This window comes from Lithobates pipiens, unplaced genomic scaffold (assembly GCF_037356315.1).
Source record: "Lithobates pipiens isolate NorthernLeopardFrog02 unplaced genomic scaffold, aLitPip1_a1.2 Scaffold_19, whole genome shotgun sequence".
Taxonomy (NCBI): domain Eukaryota; kingdom Metazoa; phylum Chordata; class Amphibia; order Anura; family Ranidae; genus Lithobates; species Lithobates pipiens.
The window spans coordinates 75,707,824-75,724,835 of NW_027507764.1; the positions used below are offsets into that span (position 1 = coordinate 75,707,824).

Consider the following 17,012-nt stretch of genomic DNA (forward strand, 5'->3'; position numbering starts at 1 on the left):
GAGTAATAAAAAACACTTTAATGACAAGGAAGGGTTAAAAACACTTACAAGATGTAAGTGAAAAACAAGCATATCAATGAATCCATAACATCCAGCGGGATGCCTCCCGAGAATAAAGACAGCTGCAGGTGAAAGTTACACTTGACTAGTGGTGGTGAACACTGTCTCTCTAATCCAAGATGGACGGCTGTGCTGTCAGGACCAGCATGGAACCCAGGCAACCGGAAGTGAAGTCAGAGTGGGCGGTACATGTTTCAGAGCATGCCCAGTCACCCCTTCTTCAAACCAATATTGGCCCAGTTACTCCTTCTTCAAACCAATCTTGGTTTGAAGAAGGAGTGACTGGGCCTGCTCCGAAACATGTACCGCCCACTCTGACATCACTTCCGGTTACCTGGATTCCATGCTGGTCCTGACAGCACAGCTCTTCATCTTGAATCAGAGAGTGTTTACCACCCCTGGTCAGCTGAAACTTCCACCTGCAGCTCTCTTACTCCCAGGAGGCATCCCGCTGAACGTTATGGATTCATTGATATGCCTGTTTTTCACTTCCATCTTGTAAGTGTTTTTAACCCTTCCTCGTCATTAAAGTGTTTTATTACTGCATTTAGACGCGCCTTCTTCTCTGCTCTACTTTAATGGAAGTTTGCACGTGAAACTTGGAAAAGAGCTTTGACCCAGCGCAGTTCAGTTCAAGGCTTGTATCTTGATAAACAGCATAAAACTTTAATGGCGGTGTAGAAAATGATCAATTACCCGACAGCTTTCAAAGGCATTAAAAACAACATTGGCTGCCCTACATGTAACATGTCTTAAATAGCTGTTTATTTATTTATGTCCTGATGTATTAGGTCACTTCATGTTTATTCAGAAAAAGAACAGCAACTTTTCACAGATTGCGGAGTTACGGAGCTCGAAGTTCAGCCAGGCAGCGGCAGGCTGTTCCCTGACCTTCTGGTGAGAAACACTTTCATCCTTTTTAATTCATGTGATGATCACATTTTCTGCTTTGCATCCTGTGCTTCTTATCAGCCAGTAGGCTCATTTCACAGAGACGGATGAGTTATTTTAATTCTCCATTATTTTATTTGATCATTTCTATGTAAAACCACAAATATTGGTAATTTATAGAATCTTCAAACTGCATTTTCTCCTACATCGCTACTTAATCTCTAAAAGTGTTACCAGTCTAGTGGGCGGCGAAACTACCATTACAGTCTTTCCTTTTTATTTACAAAATATATCATCTTTTATTTTTAAATGGTTATATTGAAACCCTTCTATTATAATTTATAATATGCTATAATATGCTTGATCGTATAGTTAACGTATCTATGTTTACTTATTTAAAGGGTAACGCTACTTCTGTGGACAAAAAATAGTAAATAAAAAATAATAATATTGCATATACAATTGCAACTCTAGTCATATTGTAATTGAATGTTATTAAAAATGACCTTTCCTTTTCAATCTCCAGTGCTATAATGTTCCGTTAAATGCAATATGGCAACCAGGAGGCGTTCTGTACACAGACGGTGTAATGAACACCCCCTGAAAATGTAATTTCCTGTTTGTGTGATTGTCTGCATTAAATCAGATTTGTGGCAAAATGTAATTTTTGGTGTGATATTCCCAAAGGGAAAACACATATAAAGGGATGCAGACCCTACCAATTTTCTCATTAGAGCCCTGCAGGTGCAGCAGCTGATTGATAATGATAAAACCACTGCCATATAGATTCAGCCCTTGAGCGTGGGTTGGAAATCGTGCGAGTTCAGCTGAAGTCGCACAATTTCAAACCCGCATTTTAGTGCGAGTTCGGGTGCGATTTGAAAGACACCTATGCAGGTTCATGTGCAGATGTCTATTCAAATCGCCCTAAAATTCGCCAAAAGTAGTGCAGGAAATAAGGCATCGCACCGATTGGGACAGTGCCATTGCAGGCAATAGGCTGTGATTTGATTCATGTCATGAATTGGGTCTCACTCGGCATAGACACAGATAAACAAACAGCTATTTCTTCAGAATAACAAAAGGTAGGAATCTGCAACAAAGTTTGCTAAAATCCCTGCAATGTACATAGATCAACCAGGGGGAATGTTTTTTTTTAATCAACAAAGTTACTCTTTAAAGCATATCGAAACCAAAAAACAAAAGTTTAATGCACACTGATCAGCCATAACATTATGACCACTCAGAGGTAAAATTAATATCTTGTTACAATGGCACCTGAAAATGGGTGGGATATATTAGTCAGCAAGTAAACATGTTCTCCCTGACGTTGATGTGTTGAAAGTAATAAAGTTGGACAGTAAAGATTTGAACATGTAGGCAGGTGCAGTCTGCTTTCTCCTTGCTTCTGCGCTCACGTGGCAGCATTGCAGAGGGAGAAGAAGTCAAGAGGATCTTAATTGTTCTATGGTTTCTTGGGTCATAGGGTGCAGCTATATGATGAATTCTGGCACTCCATGTGACTCTGGTGACCATCTTGGGTCCGGCAGAGTCTATTTAAGACTCTGGCTCCGGTGCTTGGTGCACATTTCGCATGTGGCTAGAGTAGGGACCAGTCCGCCGTCTGTTAGGGTCAATGCTTAGCATCAGGGAAAGGTTCCATACAAGTTGGAAAAGTGCAGTGACTTGCCATCCTTCCTGGCAGCATCCCCACTTGGGTACAAACCAGCTAGGTTGCATTCTCTCCTCGAGATAGAAGCAGTCAGCACCCTGAGACCTACTGCTACTACTCATCGCTATTGCATCCTGTAAGTGCTCCCAGTTGGGTTGCCTTCCCATGGGGCTTGTTGTGAGTTGCTGAACTTCAATTTCAATGCAGTTCTGTTTTCTGCATCTGGACTCCAAGTGTTCCCTGCCACCACACCACGCTGCACCTACCCGTAAGCGACTTTGACAAAAGCCAAATTGTAATGGCTAGATGAATGTGTCATAGTATCTCCAAAACTGCAGCTCTTGTGGGTGTTTCTGGTCTACAGTGGTCAGGCCCTACCAAAAATTGTCCAAGGAAGGAAAATTGGTGAACCAGCAACAGGGTCATGGTCGGCCAAGCCTCATTGATGCACATGGGGAGCAAAGGCGGGCTCATGTAGTCCAATCAAATAGAAGAGCTCTGTAGCTCAAATTACGGAAATAGTTTGTTATGTATGAGGCTGCAGAGCCACAGACCAGTCAGGGTGCCCTTGCTGACTCTTTTCTACTGACAAAAGCAATTATAATGGGCACAAGAGTATCAGAACTGGACCACAGAGCAACCTAAGACGTGGCCTGATCTGATGAATTCAAGAATGGTTTGAGGAACACAACATCAAGTTTGAGATCTTGATTTGGCCTCCACATTCTCCAGACCTCAATCCAATTGAGCATCTGTGGGATGTGCTGGAAAAAAAAGTCTAATCCATGGAGTCCCCACCTCACAATTTACAGGACTTAAAGGATCTGCTACAGATGACTTGGTGCCAGATACCACAGCATATCTTCAAAGGTCTAATGGAGTCCATTCCTCGATAAGTTATGGTGGGATGTCATAATGTTATGGCTTTCTTTTGTTTAGTATATTTTGCAATATTTTCACCTAGTGACCTGTGCAGGTAACACATCATGTCCTGGGGTGGCTCTACTCTATGGAGGAGCAATTAAGTCACACTTTGACAGCAGCATTGTCAATTGGTGGAGAGGGTAGTGTTAGATGCACTATAAAAAAATAGATAAGCAGTCACAGCAACCACTTTTTACGTTTTTCTTTGAAATAAAAGTTTTACATAAATTAATAAAAGTTGACCACTTTCAGCACCAGAGACAGTGTTAAATATGTTGTCTGTCACTTTTGCTGGACAGCTTGGTCTGCTAAAGGAAGTTGAAAAATAACAGACTTACTGGCTAGATCACTATGTGAAATGAAAGGGAAAAAGCCCAAAAAATAATGTAGCCATCACATTTTGAGGATTAGCAAGCTGCAATATATTACATCCTTAAAGGGGTTGTAAAGGTAAATTTTTTATTTTCTACATAGGTTCCTTTAAGCTAGGGCATTGTTGGTTCACTTATCTTTTCCTTCGATTTCCCTTCTAAATGTTTTTTTTTCTTTGTTTTCTTTGTCTGAATTTCTCACTTCCTGTTCCTCCCCAGTAAGCTGTTCAGTAAGCTGTTCTGGCTGACTAACCACCAGCTCGGATGATGGTGAGAAGTTTACTGAGGAGAAACGGGAAGTGAGATATTCAGACAAAGCAAAAAAACGTTTAGAAGGGAAATCAAAGGAAAAGGTAAGTGAACCAACAATGCACTAGCTTAGAGGAACCTATGTAGAAAATAAAAAATTTACCTTTACAACCCCTTTAAAAAAAATGTTGGGTTTAATTTGACCCAGGTAATGATTTTTTTAATTATAGTAGGAGGCTGTCAGACAGGGTCAGTCTGCAGCTTCTTACGTGTTTTGGAAGCTCCAATAATGAGATCTTCCTGCTATAGTAACCAACTCTATTCTTGTCTGTCTGGAAAACTTGGGTGTTTCCAGACAACTTTGGAGCTTATTTAAAAAAAAAATTGCCTAAGCATTGGGGCAGCCGTTCCAAATAATCCCAGTAATCTGCATTTCCTATGATCATCACATTTATCTAGTGGCCATAATGTGGTATTTTCCTGATTTCAGAAAAATGACTGCATTATGGCTATAATGCCCTGTACACATGGTCGGACTTTCCAACGGAAATTGAGCGATTGGGGCTTGTTGTCGGAAATTCCGACCATGTGTAGGCTCAATCTGACTTTTTGCATCGGAATTTCCGACACAAAAAGTTTGAGAGCTGGCTCTAAAATTTTCCTACAACAAAATCCGTTCACGTAAATTCCGATCCTGTGTAGAAAAATTCTGATGCACAAAGTGCCACGCATGCTCAGAATCAAGCAGAAGAGTAGCACTGGCTATTGAAATTCATTTTTCTCCACTCGTCGTACGTGTTGTCCGTCACCTCGTTCTTGACGTTCCGAATTTCCAACCAACTTTGTGTGACCGTGTGTATGCAAGACAAGTTTGAGCCAACATCCGTCAGAAAAAATCTGATGGATTTTGTTGTCGGAATGTCCGATCGTGTGTACAGGGCATTAGACTGAGCTGGCGGTCATAAAAGAATACACATCATGTACACATTATAGGATTTACTTGTGTAGACCAGGGAACTCAGCACAGAGATCTTACAACAGACAATATGGAGATAAAAGAGAAGCACATTTTAGGTGGCTTAACTCTTCAGCATCAACCAAAAACTCAAATAAGATTTTTCTGTGTTTGACCCTTTTTCATTCACCGTTTTCTGTGAATAAATGCCTACAAGTAAAGTCAGCCATTGCGGCTGACGGCTTGTAGTTTTCAATGAGCTGTGAGGGCACTGGTGAGCATCCTCATTAGACATGTAGTCTGCCAAAGAATTTGTTTTTGTTTTGGTTTTTGTTTTGTTTTTTGGGTCATTCTTTATGATCGCAATTCGTAAATTTGAGAATGCGTAAATTCGTAAATTTGAGAATGCGTAAATTCATAAATTCAAAAATGCGTAAATTCGCAAATTTGAAAATTTGTAATTTCATAAATTCGTAAATTCATAAATTCAAAAATGCGTCAATTTGCAAATTTGAAAATTCGTAATTTCATAAATTCGTAAATTCGAAAATCCTAAAATAAGAAAGCAAATCCAAAAATTCTAAAGCAATAAAATACTAAAATTCAAAAGAATAACGAACTAACTAATAACTAACTAACTATAAATTAAAGGTATTGGTATTTCCTTTACAATTTGGCTGTTATTGAACGTAACAAATTTATTCGAAGTTACGAAATATCCGAAATAACGAATGTTGCATCTTAACAAATAGAAGGGAATGAATTAATAATAAATAATAATAATAAAAAGTTTTTATTATTATTGTTATTTATTATTATTCATTACGTTCCATCCGTTTAAATACGGCATTCTTTATTTCGGATAATTCGTAACTTCAGATACATTTGTATTCGTTACGTTCACTAACAGCCAAATTTGAAAGGAAATTCCAATACCTATAATTTAATAGTTAGTTTTTTCAGATTTTCAAATTTTCGAATTTACTAATTTTTCGAATTTTCAAATATTCTAATTTATGAATATTCAGAAAAATTTGTTAAACAGGTCTTCACTAATTCAGATGTTTCTGAATTAACAAATGTGTTGAAAATGAGTTAAAAAAACGAATTTGGAACAAAACGAATTGCACATGTCTATTCCTCATAGTCCATTGATCTTTCTGCTCTCAGATAACTGCCTGCCCATACCAGCTATGCCAAGAGTCTGCTGAAGCCTGATGCAATGCTTTACACAGGCTGCTAAAAATGTTTTTACCTGAAAAATTATGTGCATTTGTTTTTTTTGTTTTTTTAAAGGTGAACTGATACTTTAAATAAAGCACTGGTAATCAATAAATATCAGACTTGCTCCGCTCACAGTGAAATGTACTTATTTCGTTTCAGGTATTATAACTATGGACAAGATGTGGGAGCGACAGAGTTTGTCCTCCATATCAATGATGACAATTCCCACACTGTGTTGTGGAAAACTTACTACAGCCAGGGAAATCAGTGGTGGAAAGGATTTATCCAGCTTGATCGCCTGTCTCACCCTTTTCAGATATCAGTGCATAAAATCATTATGGGGGTATACGAAGGTGTATCCGCTATTGATGACATTGTGTTTGAGAACTGTTCTCTGCCCCCTCCTGCATCCAGCTGCAAAGGGCCCGACCAATTCTGGTGTAAAGATACCAGGGCTTGTATCAGCAGTCTACTGGTGTGTGACCTGATTGATGATTGCGGAGATATGTCTGATGAGAGTAATTGCAGTAAGTGTTATCGCAATGATCATTTATATTGAGCTATCATCAAAACATTAATATTGGAACATTATAAAAGTCAAGAATGTCCAACCGATTTACCTTAATTTGAATTTCAGTCTGTTGCTCCTGTTTCTGATAAACCTGTATATCTAGTTTAATGGACACTGGGTGTTTATATTATAGCGCTGCATTGTTTTTTATTAGATTTATGAACCTGTGCTATGCCCAATAATTAGCCGATATGACTGCACCTGTAAACAAATACTGTATATTTAAATCTATACTTAGAAACTTGATTTTAGGACATTATGTACATCAAGCTGATCATATTCATATGCATATTAAAAACAAAAAAACAAAAGACTTTTCTCATTAAGAGATAAGTTGACTGTAAATGAAAGAATTCCTTGGGGCCAAAACCCTTTAGACTCATTCATTATGTCCCTGTATTTTAATCACTCCATTCTTATCTCCTGCTTAGAATGTGTGTATATTAATAAACAGCTCATGTAGCAGATGTCTCTGACAAATTAATATTTACATGAAAACAGTTTTTTCTCTGTTAGCTAGTAATTTTATTTTATGTTTAAAAACTGGCCCCTTAAAATGGCTCCTCGGTGTAATTTCCCATATCTCTTTTCTCACATTATCATGGGTATATCCCTTTGATAAACATGCTGATGAATCTAAGTGTGTTCAGATCTTTGGTTAAGAGAATATAGAGTCTGTCTTTGATGTTCTTACGGAGATAGATGATTGTGTTCCCAACACGGAAATTGTAATAACTTAAAAGCACCGGGCTGTTAAGTATACATATATTATGGCAGGACCAGAGAGGCTTGCTTATATAAAGTTATATTGAAGTGAACTCCAGTCAAATACGGTATTAACAGTTTTGCATTTAAAGTGAACCTTTCCTGTCCTGAAAGGTTACAACTGCTCGAGTCCAGGCACTGTGCAAGTTGTCAACAAAAACCCATTTTAAACTTTAATGTTAGAATTTAATTTCAAACATTCGCAAACAAATTCAGAAAAATAATTTGTCTAAGGATTTGCTAGTACCATTATGGAATCAACTATTTTTGTATGAAAACCCCCAAAAAATTCTTGCTCAGTTACCATGTCAATATTTCAAATTCAAAGTTTGGGTGTGGGATGTAAATACAGGTTGCAATAAGTATTATTATAATAAGTATTATATTATTAACAAAAAACACATTCACACTTAGAATTGTCTTTGTTTGAGAAACGTTTTCCATTATTCTCCTTCAATTCACCTCTACACTATATTTAAAAACGATCCCATTAAATATTAGAAAAAAATATTCCGAATTTTTTTTTCTAATGAAATTCTACTGGTGTACGGCCAGCTTTAGTCTTCAAACATCACCTATCCCCATGGGGCCACATGGATTTTCAGATTGAAACTGGTCCACCTTTCGAAAACCAGGCTCCAACTGCTGGCATTCAGCTGTAAAATGCCTGAGCCTTAGTGATCAATCAAGGTTCTGGCATTTTACAGTTGAATATGTCTGGGCCTTGGATATAAGTGGCTCCACAGGGAGACAGGGATTGAATACAATGATAATAGGTGTTATTATAGAACTCACAGTCAGCCCAACTATGGTGGTTAAATTCATAAGTAGCCCAAATATTAGGCTAAAGGCAGAGCAATGGCAAAGAATCAACATAATGACTCTTTACTATTACAGATGAAGTCAAGTTTAATGTGACTAGTATTTGTTTCAACTGTATGTTTAGCTGCTTGCCAGGAGTTATGTAGTTAGTCAATTCACCTAAGTCTGCTTTATCCACAGGGTGACAATGCTGCCATGAAATTTCAGTGCAGAATGAAGTGTTGTCATCATGTTAAAATAAGTGGGAAAAATGTATCTACTGGCACAATCAACAAGTAGCAAAACTGGAGTTCTGTAGGAGGGATAGCTGTCTTGGTAGCAAAAGACTGCATCACAGATGTAATTTTTGATTTTGCCCATAGTGCCACTTTAACTATTGCTTGTATCCCCATTGGGGAAATTCCCCTCATTTTCTGTTCTCGGAACAATGGTCCTGGAACACATAAAGTGCGGGGAAACCTGATAGATAAAGTCCTTCAAGCCTAAAAGTTTATAACCAAATTTAATGTCTCTCAAAAACAAGTAAAAACTTTTCTACTGGAGTTCCTCTTCAACGTCTTTAACCCTTACTTCCTTTCAGCCTCTGAATTACAATGTGACTTTGAAGATGGATTATGTAACTGGGCACAAGAAACAGAAGATGACTTTGACTGGACAAGACACCAAGGCCAGACTCCGACTTTAGACACGGGACCTATGAAGGACCATACTTTGGGCACAGTTCGAGGGCATTACCTCTACATTGAGACCTCGGAGCCTCAAATGTACAGGAACCAAGCTATCCTACTAAGCCCTGAAATAGATGCCACCATCAACAACGATAATAAAACCTGCATCTTCCGCTTTCATTACCATATGTTTGGAAGCCAGATCTATTCCTTGGCAATCTACAAGCGAACCATGAGGAACACCAGGGGCCAGTTGTTGTGGCAGGCATTCGGAAATAAAGGCAACAGATGGTTAAAGAAAGTCCTGTACATCAACAGTACTTATCCATTCCAGGTAATATTTTGTATTTTTCCTTTTAATAATCATGTTACATATGTTGTAAGCACAGCTGTAGTGTAGTTTGAAAATCTGAAAAAAAGCCATAATTCTAACAGTGAATAAACATGTATCTCAATAAGGCAGCTGTCAGTATAAAGGAGGAACCTTTATGGAGAGAATATGGAGGGTTCTTTTGTTAACATCTTTCTAAAAATGCTAGTTGCCTGACTTTCTTCTGTTGCAATTCATTCTAAATCAGTGATGTGAAATGATGACAACACAGATTAAAGTCAGAATGAGGTCAGAAGTCCTAAGCTGCATACTTTTTTTTACTTTAAATAATGTTCATTGCTTTCAAAAGATGAGTAACAAATACTTGACCCAACAATCCCACCTCACTTTACAGCTACCTTCCAAATGTCAGTTTTTGGACCCTTGGGATTTGGAATGTTGGTAGAGATGAGTGGATTTTTGAAAATCCTTCTCATGGCATCCACAGATCAATAAACCAATTCTACAAAGTCTAAAGCCATTATCAGCATGGTATATTATTGCCTGTAAAATGCATTAGAACTCCAAAACCCCACTGTATTGCCTTATAGGTCACTTGCAATCTGGTAGGGGAACTGATCCTGTAACTATATCTCTCTATTTGAAAGGAGATAGCATTCATATCACTTCCAGCTCTGTCCAACTCCTCCTATACCAGGACAGGAGTACTACCAGGTGCCCTTTATACTTATCTTGCAGTCCTTATCAAGACCTGAAAAGTGAAGAACAGAAATCATACTGGGTTCCCTATAGAGCTATCAGGTAGTTTAACCTTCATATAGATTAAAATACATAAATATCAGTTTGGAGGTTACAGAAAAAAATATACAGGCAAGTTGACCCAAGTTTGTACCAGTTGAGCTGAGTACACACTTAGAATATTTTCATTTAACCTGTGGGCTAAATAAAGCATGAATGGAGGAATCTCCTGTTGAGGCCATTGGTTTCTGACAACCACAGCTAGTGTCTGTCAGAATACCTGAACAGTGGCTGCATCTGAGAGGATGCAGGCACTATTCAGCCAACAAGCAGAGCGTGTATCAGACCAGTGGTCGCCAATCTTTCGGACCTCACAGGACCACTAACCTCACAGTTTTGAATCCCGCAGACCACTAACATGAATTTTACATGCCTTATGCACACAATGCTCTGGCTCTCTGCCCCTCTCCCCCTGGATCACACTGCTGGCTTATACACTCAATGCTCCGTCCCCCCCTTCTGCACTATGCATCATGCTGCTGCCTTACTCAGGCTCATCTCACCTCCTTATCCATCTATGTACTGAAGCTCCATGCTCCCTCTCACAGTCTATGATCAGTGCTGCCATTGGAAGTCCTCTCCTTCTTTACTTCCCACTCTCTGCACTACTCCCAGCACCTCCCTCTGAGTTCACAGGAGCCAAAACTACAAAGGAGGCATCAGGTATCAATTCAGTATTGACTGTCAGCAGGCATTAGAAACAACGTTTGGTGGTATACATCAGCCACGATGCTGATTTGATGCAGAACTTCTCGTGCAGCGTATTTAAAGGGATAAAACATGCAGAAATGTGTATTGTATTGTATACACGTACTGTTTTTTATTTATTTTTCTCAGACATACAGTTGGAAAGCCTTACACTAAAACCCCTTCTGTTATTTGCACTCTTAAAACTATGTTTACAGGCAAGCTAAAATTTATTTAGCCTTCAATATTTATTTTTGCCATACATTTTCTTTGTTTGTTATTATCGTTTTGCATTATCAATCTTCTTTTTTTGTGAATTATGTGTTAAACTCTCTTACTTATTTAATTTATCAGAATGAAATGTATTACAAAGGTCATGGGTAAAACCTGAACATTAAATGTATTGTATGTACTATGAATTATATAGCTCCACTGTAATTTCTGAAGCCTTGTTGCTGCTCTTGGTGAAATTAATTGCACCCAACATATTTTGTGATAAATATTGTTGATTCAAATACATCCTAATGTAAAATATCGGATCTCCTGACTTGCCAAACAGAGCTGTGCTCTGTTGCAGAGCTTTGTTCTGGATAGACAGAACTGTAAATCTTTTGGCAGCTAAATACCTGCCTTATACAATTTGTATTTCATCTGTGTATTTATCTGTTTGTCTTGAGTTGAGATTTAAAGGGGCCAAATCCTATGTTAGCATGCTTGGCAGGATGGGTAATGTGAGGGATTCTCTCAGGAGTGGGGTGGGCGATATTCCCTTGATGAGTTCAAAGTAACATATAGGGTTCCTTGCTAACAGACCCGGAGAAACCTACAGCTGCCCATGTGACTAATTCTCTACATATTAAGCCCTTAGCTGTGGTTCACCGAACATGAGTTGTATTACACCACATTAGTAGTTGAGTGCTACCCAGCCTGACATGCTCAGAAACTGATTCCAGGGTTCAGAAAAATCCCAGGGCAGGCTGGGGAGTTTTTATAGAACCCAAAACTACCAGACTTGCTTCAACTGGGCTTATTGTCTAATTAGCCAGCCAAAACAACCTCCCCCACATAAAAAAAAGAAAATTATTCTGAAAACTGTCAGGACTGAAACATACGTAAGTCCCATCCTGAATACAACCAGAAGTTTTTATTGGCATACTGTCACATACCCCCTTCTTGTTTTAACCTTGGGGCAGGGCATAAGTAAAACCAGGACAAGGCATCTGTAGCTTAACAACCCAAATCTTGACATCAGGGTGATGCCTCAGGCCCCTTTCACATGATCGGCCCAATCAGATCCACCTGTCCATTTTTCTGATCTGAGCAGGCCACCCCATTGACTTCTATGGGCAGGTGGATATCGGCGGATATGTGTCCGCTGACACCACGTGCCTTCTGATCGGACAGGATCCACTGAAAACAGACGGTTGGCTTTACGTCCAGCAGGTCTGATGAAAACGGACATTATCCAATCTCCCCATAGAGGACAGTGGGGCCCTGACAGGTCCATCTCTACACAGTGAGCGGAGACGCACCTGTCATCTGCCTGCTCATCGGTGATCAATGGAGCGATCCCTCACTGAGCTAGCGGAGTCCGTCCAACGGATCCGCTCTCCGTGTGAAAGGGGCCTTACTGCATAGCTTAAATCTCCTGCTGATCTCTTTGTTTTGGGCCATACATTTTAACTGTGTGTTATTAGTTATCAGATCAAAAATTCTACCCAACAGCTAGTATTTAAGGAATAAAAAAAACACTTCACAGCTAAGCACTCTTTTCTAATGATGGCATATTTTTACTTGCAAGACCTTGGTTTCCTGCATCGATCTGTATGTAGCGACGGCTCCTGAAGAGCATACGCTATGCGGTTTTCAAAGTTAAAGTTATGCCTGAACTGCAGTTTGGTTTGGGTACAATTGTCTAAATTTAGACTTTGGCATCAGTCTGACTGGACTGTGAGATGTTCAGCCTGGCCACAGGGGGGCACTGTCTTTTCTGGCAGGCATGGAACTATGGTCTGGTTAGGTGCTTAAGTTACTCTCTCTCAGAGCCCGCCCAGGGGGAGGGGCGCTCTCGCTGTGCTTTCTGGGAGATGGTATTTAGGATGCAGACGTCACGTGGTTCGGGATTCCGGTCCAGAATGATGTGCTGACTTCATGGTCCTGGTCCTCCTGACCAGCCCCCAGGAAGGCTATGGCCTGGGGTGCAGATCCATACGATTTTGATGTCTTGGGGCTGGCTAGCCCCAGGCAAGGAATCTAAAGTAGGATTCTGAGGTGGTTGGGTGCCGTCTGCGGTTTGGGAGAGACCCAGTGACTTCAAGCATTCCAGGGGAGGACTCTTCAAAAGAAGACCACATACGGGTTGGTTTCTTAGTAAGAGCCTGGAAGGGCTGAAGTACCCAAGAGAATCCGGATCATGGATATTGCCAAGCTGGCTGAAAGATCCAGGTATCCTATGAGTTTTTTTCAAGTTTAGTTTCCTTACATGTTTGTCAGGGCTGGCTTAGCCCTTCCTTCTCTGAGCTGGCCACTCAGCTGTCGGCTAATTGCCAGCTCTTCTCTCTCCACATTTACCAGCTGTTCCTGATGATGCTCGTCTGACCTGCCTACTTAAAGCCTTCCAGCTCACTTCGCCTCTGCCTTCGCCTTGGTCACATCACTAGAAACCATCTCCTGCGGTTTGTTTAAAGACTGGCTTGCTGACATCTCTTCTGGCTCCTTATCCTGCTTGCTGTTGCTCTACTTGGATCCTTGACTTCTGGCCTGGCTGACTACCCGATCTGGTTACTGGACTCTGGCTATGCTTGACTACACTTTTTCTATTTACCTTTTTATATTTATTAATAAACAAGTGTGATTTAATTGTACTTCTGTCTCAGTCTGATTCATGGTTTCTGACAGTAGGCGAAGGCCATGAATTCAGAAGATAGTCAATCCACTTGTTGGTAATATTTTTTCCAGATTGGATGAGCAAGACCACCGCATGGATCATGCCATGGCATTACAAACGCTCCTGAATCGCAAGGCTCACCTGGAATCCCCCGCGGTGGCTGCTCCAGTACAACCTGAGTCCCTGCTGCTGCGCCAGTCTCTGTGCAGGCATCCGCCTTGAGTATTATCTCTATAAGAGGTATGTCTGGTTCTGCTCCGCTTCCCCAGTGATTTGGGGGCGATCCAGTTCAATGCAGAGGGTTTCTCAATCAGGTTGAGATATACTTTGTGATGCTGCCCCAGGCATTTCCTACGGACAGAAGCAAAGTAGGTTTCGTGATATCTTTGCTTTCTGAGAGAGCCTTGGCCTGGGCTAACCCTCTATGGGAGACGCAAAAACCTGTTGTCTTGAGTTACCCTCAGTTTGTGGCCTCCTTTAAAAGGGTATTTGACTTTCCCGCGTACCTCCGCTTCTGCTGCCAAGTGCCTCATGTCCATCAGAGTACGAGAACTGTTGCCGACTACGCCATTGAATTCCGTACTCTGACAGCAAGGTTGCTTGGAACAAAGAGGCCCCTGTGGTTGCTTTTTCACATGGTCTCTCAGATTCCATCAAGGATGAGATAGCAGCCCGAGATATACCCACTGAGCTGGAGAGCTTGATCTCGTTTGCCATCCTCATTGACTCCAGACTCTAGAAAGACTTTCTCTTAGGGAGCGCTTGCGGAAGCCTCCTCTACGTTTGCCTCCGAGCTTTGTAGTACCACCCATGCCTCCCTCACCTCCCATGCCTCCTGGTACCGAGTTGGTCAGTGAAGATGAACCCATGCACGTGGGCTTCACGCGTCTCTCTGCGGATGAGAGAGCCTTTAGGAGGAGGGAGAGATTGTGCCTTTATTGTGGCCAGGCAGGTCACTTTTTGAAGTCTTGTCCTACCCGTCCAGTGAACGCCCGAACCTTGAGGTCCTGTTATGGACAGACCTTAGGTGGTGTTGTTTCATCCAGTTATCCAGAAGGATAAGCCCCTGGTTTTGGTCACCCTTTCTTGGGCTGAGTCGTACATCGAGATACAGGCTCTAATCGACTCTGGGGCTGCAAGCCTGTTCGTTGATGCTGCATTTGTTTCGCAGCACTCGATTCCGCTGCAGCTGCGTGACACTCTATATGCCATTAAGGCTCTTGATGGGAGACCTTTACAGCCTGCCCATGTGACTCATGAGACGGTTCCGTTGTCCATGGCTGTAGGGGCTCTTCACCATGCGATAATCCAATTCCAAGTTATTTCCTCATCCAGGTTTCCGCTGGTTATTGGTTATGCTTGGTTACAGAGGCACAACCCCTCTGTCACGTACCTGGTGGTAGACCCCGACCTGCAGGAAGAGACCTCTCTTGCGGCTCCGACTCGAGGGCCCTGGTAGAGTATACAGGTAGCACAAGAATCTGGAGTGGCACGAGTGCCTGGCAGGATCAACAGCAGCAGAGGGGTCTGGAGCCCAGGAAGAACTTGTAGCAGGACCCCAGGCTGGATCAGGAGACTGCTGGGACTAGGAAGGAACAGGATCAGCAGGCAGGTGCAGCAAGCTGGAGCAGAGCAGCAGGTGGGTAGCTGGACCTGGAACACAGATGCAAGAACTCAGGCAGAAGCAGGACTTCAGGTAAGAGCTGGAACCACAACTGGAGGTAAGGCAGCAGACGGGCACCAGGAACAGGATGCTGGCAGCAGAGCAGTCAGACAAGCCGGGTCAGAGGTCAGGCGGTCAGCGAAGGTACCAAGGATCAAGCAGGTAGATAGTCAGACAAGCCGAGTCGATAAACAGGCAGGCAGCAGAAGTACCGAAGGATAAAGCAGAGGGGAAGTCAGACAGGCCGGGATCAGGTGCAGGCGGATAGCAGGAGTGGTAGGTAGACAAGCCGGGTCAAACAAGTCACAGAAGGCAGGTTCTCAGAATCAGGATACTCGCACGCTGTAGATCAGACAGCAAGAACTGGATGTGACAGACTGAGTTAAATAGCCCACCTGGCACCAACAGGTGCACACAAGCGCGCACGCGCACCCGCACCCGCACCCGCGCGCATGAGCACAGGAGCGCAGGAGCGAACACACGGCGGAAGGTCCAGACTGATTCCTGCTGGCATGATCTTCCTGACACCCTCTTTTGATTGGCTCCATGCTGAGGTTCTCTCCTGGTCACCACAATGCAGTGAGACATGCTTCCTGAAGTTATCCAAGGTCCTGTGCACCTCTTCACTCCCCTCCCTGCCAGAGGAGTACTGTGATTTTAGCGATGTCTTTGATAAAGGTCAAACCGGTAGTTTGCCTCCACACTGGTCATATGATTGCGCAATTGACCTTCAACCTGGTGCCATACCCCCTCATGGCCGGGTTTACCCTTTGTCGGTCTTGGAGGATAAGGACATGGAGGAGTATGTTGCTGACGCACTTTCTTGAGGTTTCATCCGCAAATCCTCATCTCCTGCTGGTGCTGGTTTCTTCTTTGTGAAAAAGAAGAGCAGTGAACTGAGACCTTAGATTATAGGGGTCTCAATCGTGTCACGATTAAGAATGCCTACCCAATTCCATTGATTACAGAGTTATTTGACCGCCTCAAGGTCTCATCTCTGGTTAAGCCTCTGACTGATATGAGAAGAAAGGACGGTAACCCACAGAGTTGTCTCCGGAGTCCATTAAGACCTTTGAGACTCTCAAGGCTGCCTTTGTTTCTGCTCCTGTGTTGGCACATCCTGATTCTACGTTGCCTTTTATCCTAGAAGTTGATTCTTCTGAGACTGGAGTTGGAACCCTTCTGTCTCAACGTCCTAACACTGAGAGCACTATGCATCCGTGTGGCTACTTTTCCAAGAAATTGTCACCTGCTGGGTGCGGATCCATACGATTTTGATGTCTCTGGGCTGGCTAGCCCGAGGCAAGGAATCTAAAGGAGGATTCTAAGGTGGTTGGGTGCCGTCTGCGGTTTGGGAGAGACCCAGTGACTTCAAGCATTCCAGGGGAGGACTCTTCAGAAGAAGACCACGTACGGGTTGGTTTCTTAGTAAGAGCCTGGAAGGGCTGAAGTACCCAAGAGAATCCGGATCATG

The 17,012-nt window shown here is 42.0% G+C and overlaps 1 protein-coding gene across 3 annotated transcripts in view; it reads left to right on the top strand.

Moving 5' to 3' along the window:
• Positions 1 to 17,012, top strand: part of MALRD1 (MAM and LDL receptor class A domain containing 1) — a 696,170-nt gene that overhangs the window by 252,759 nt on the left and 426,399 nt on the right. For all 3 annotated transcript variants that reach the window (XM_077490931.1, XM_077490932.1, XM_077490933.1), the window contains 3 exons: positions 852 to 957; positions 6,506 to 6,873; positions 9,085 to 9,506. In XM_077490931.1, the coding sequence (XP_077347057.1) occupies positions 852 to 957; positions 6,506 to 6,873; positions 9,085 to 9,506 (896 nt within the window). The remainder of the gene's footprint in view (positions 1 to 851; positions 958 to 6,505; positions 6,874 to 9,084; positions 9,507 to 17,012) is intronic.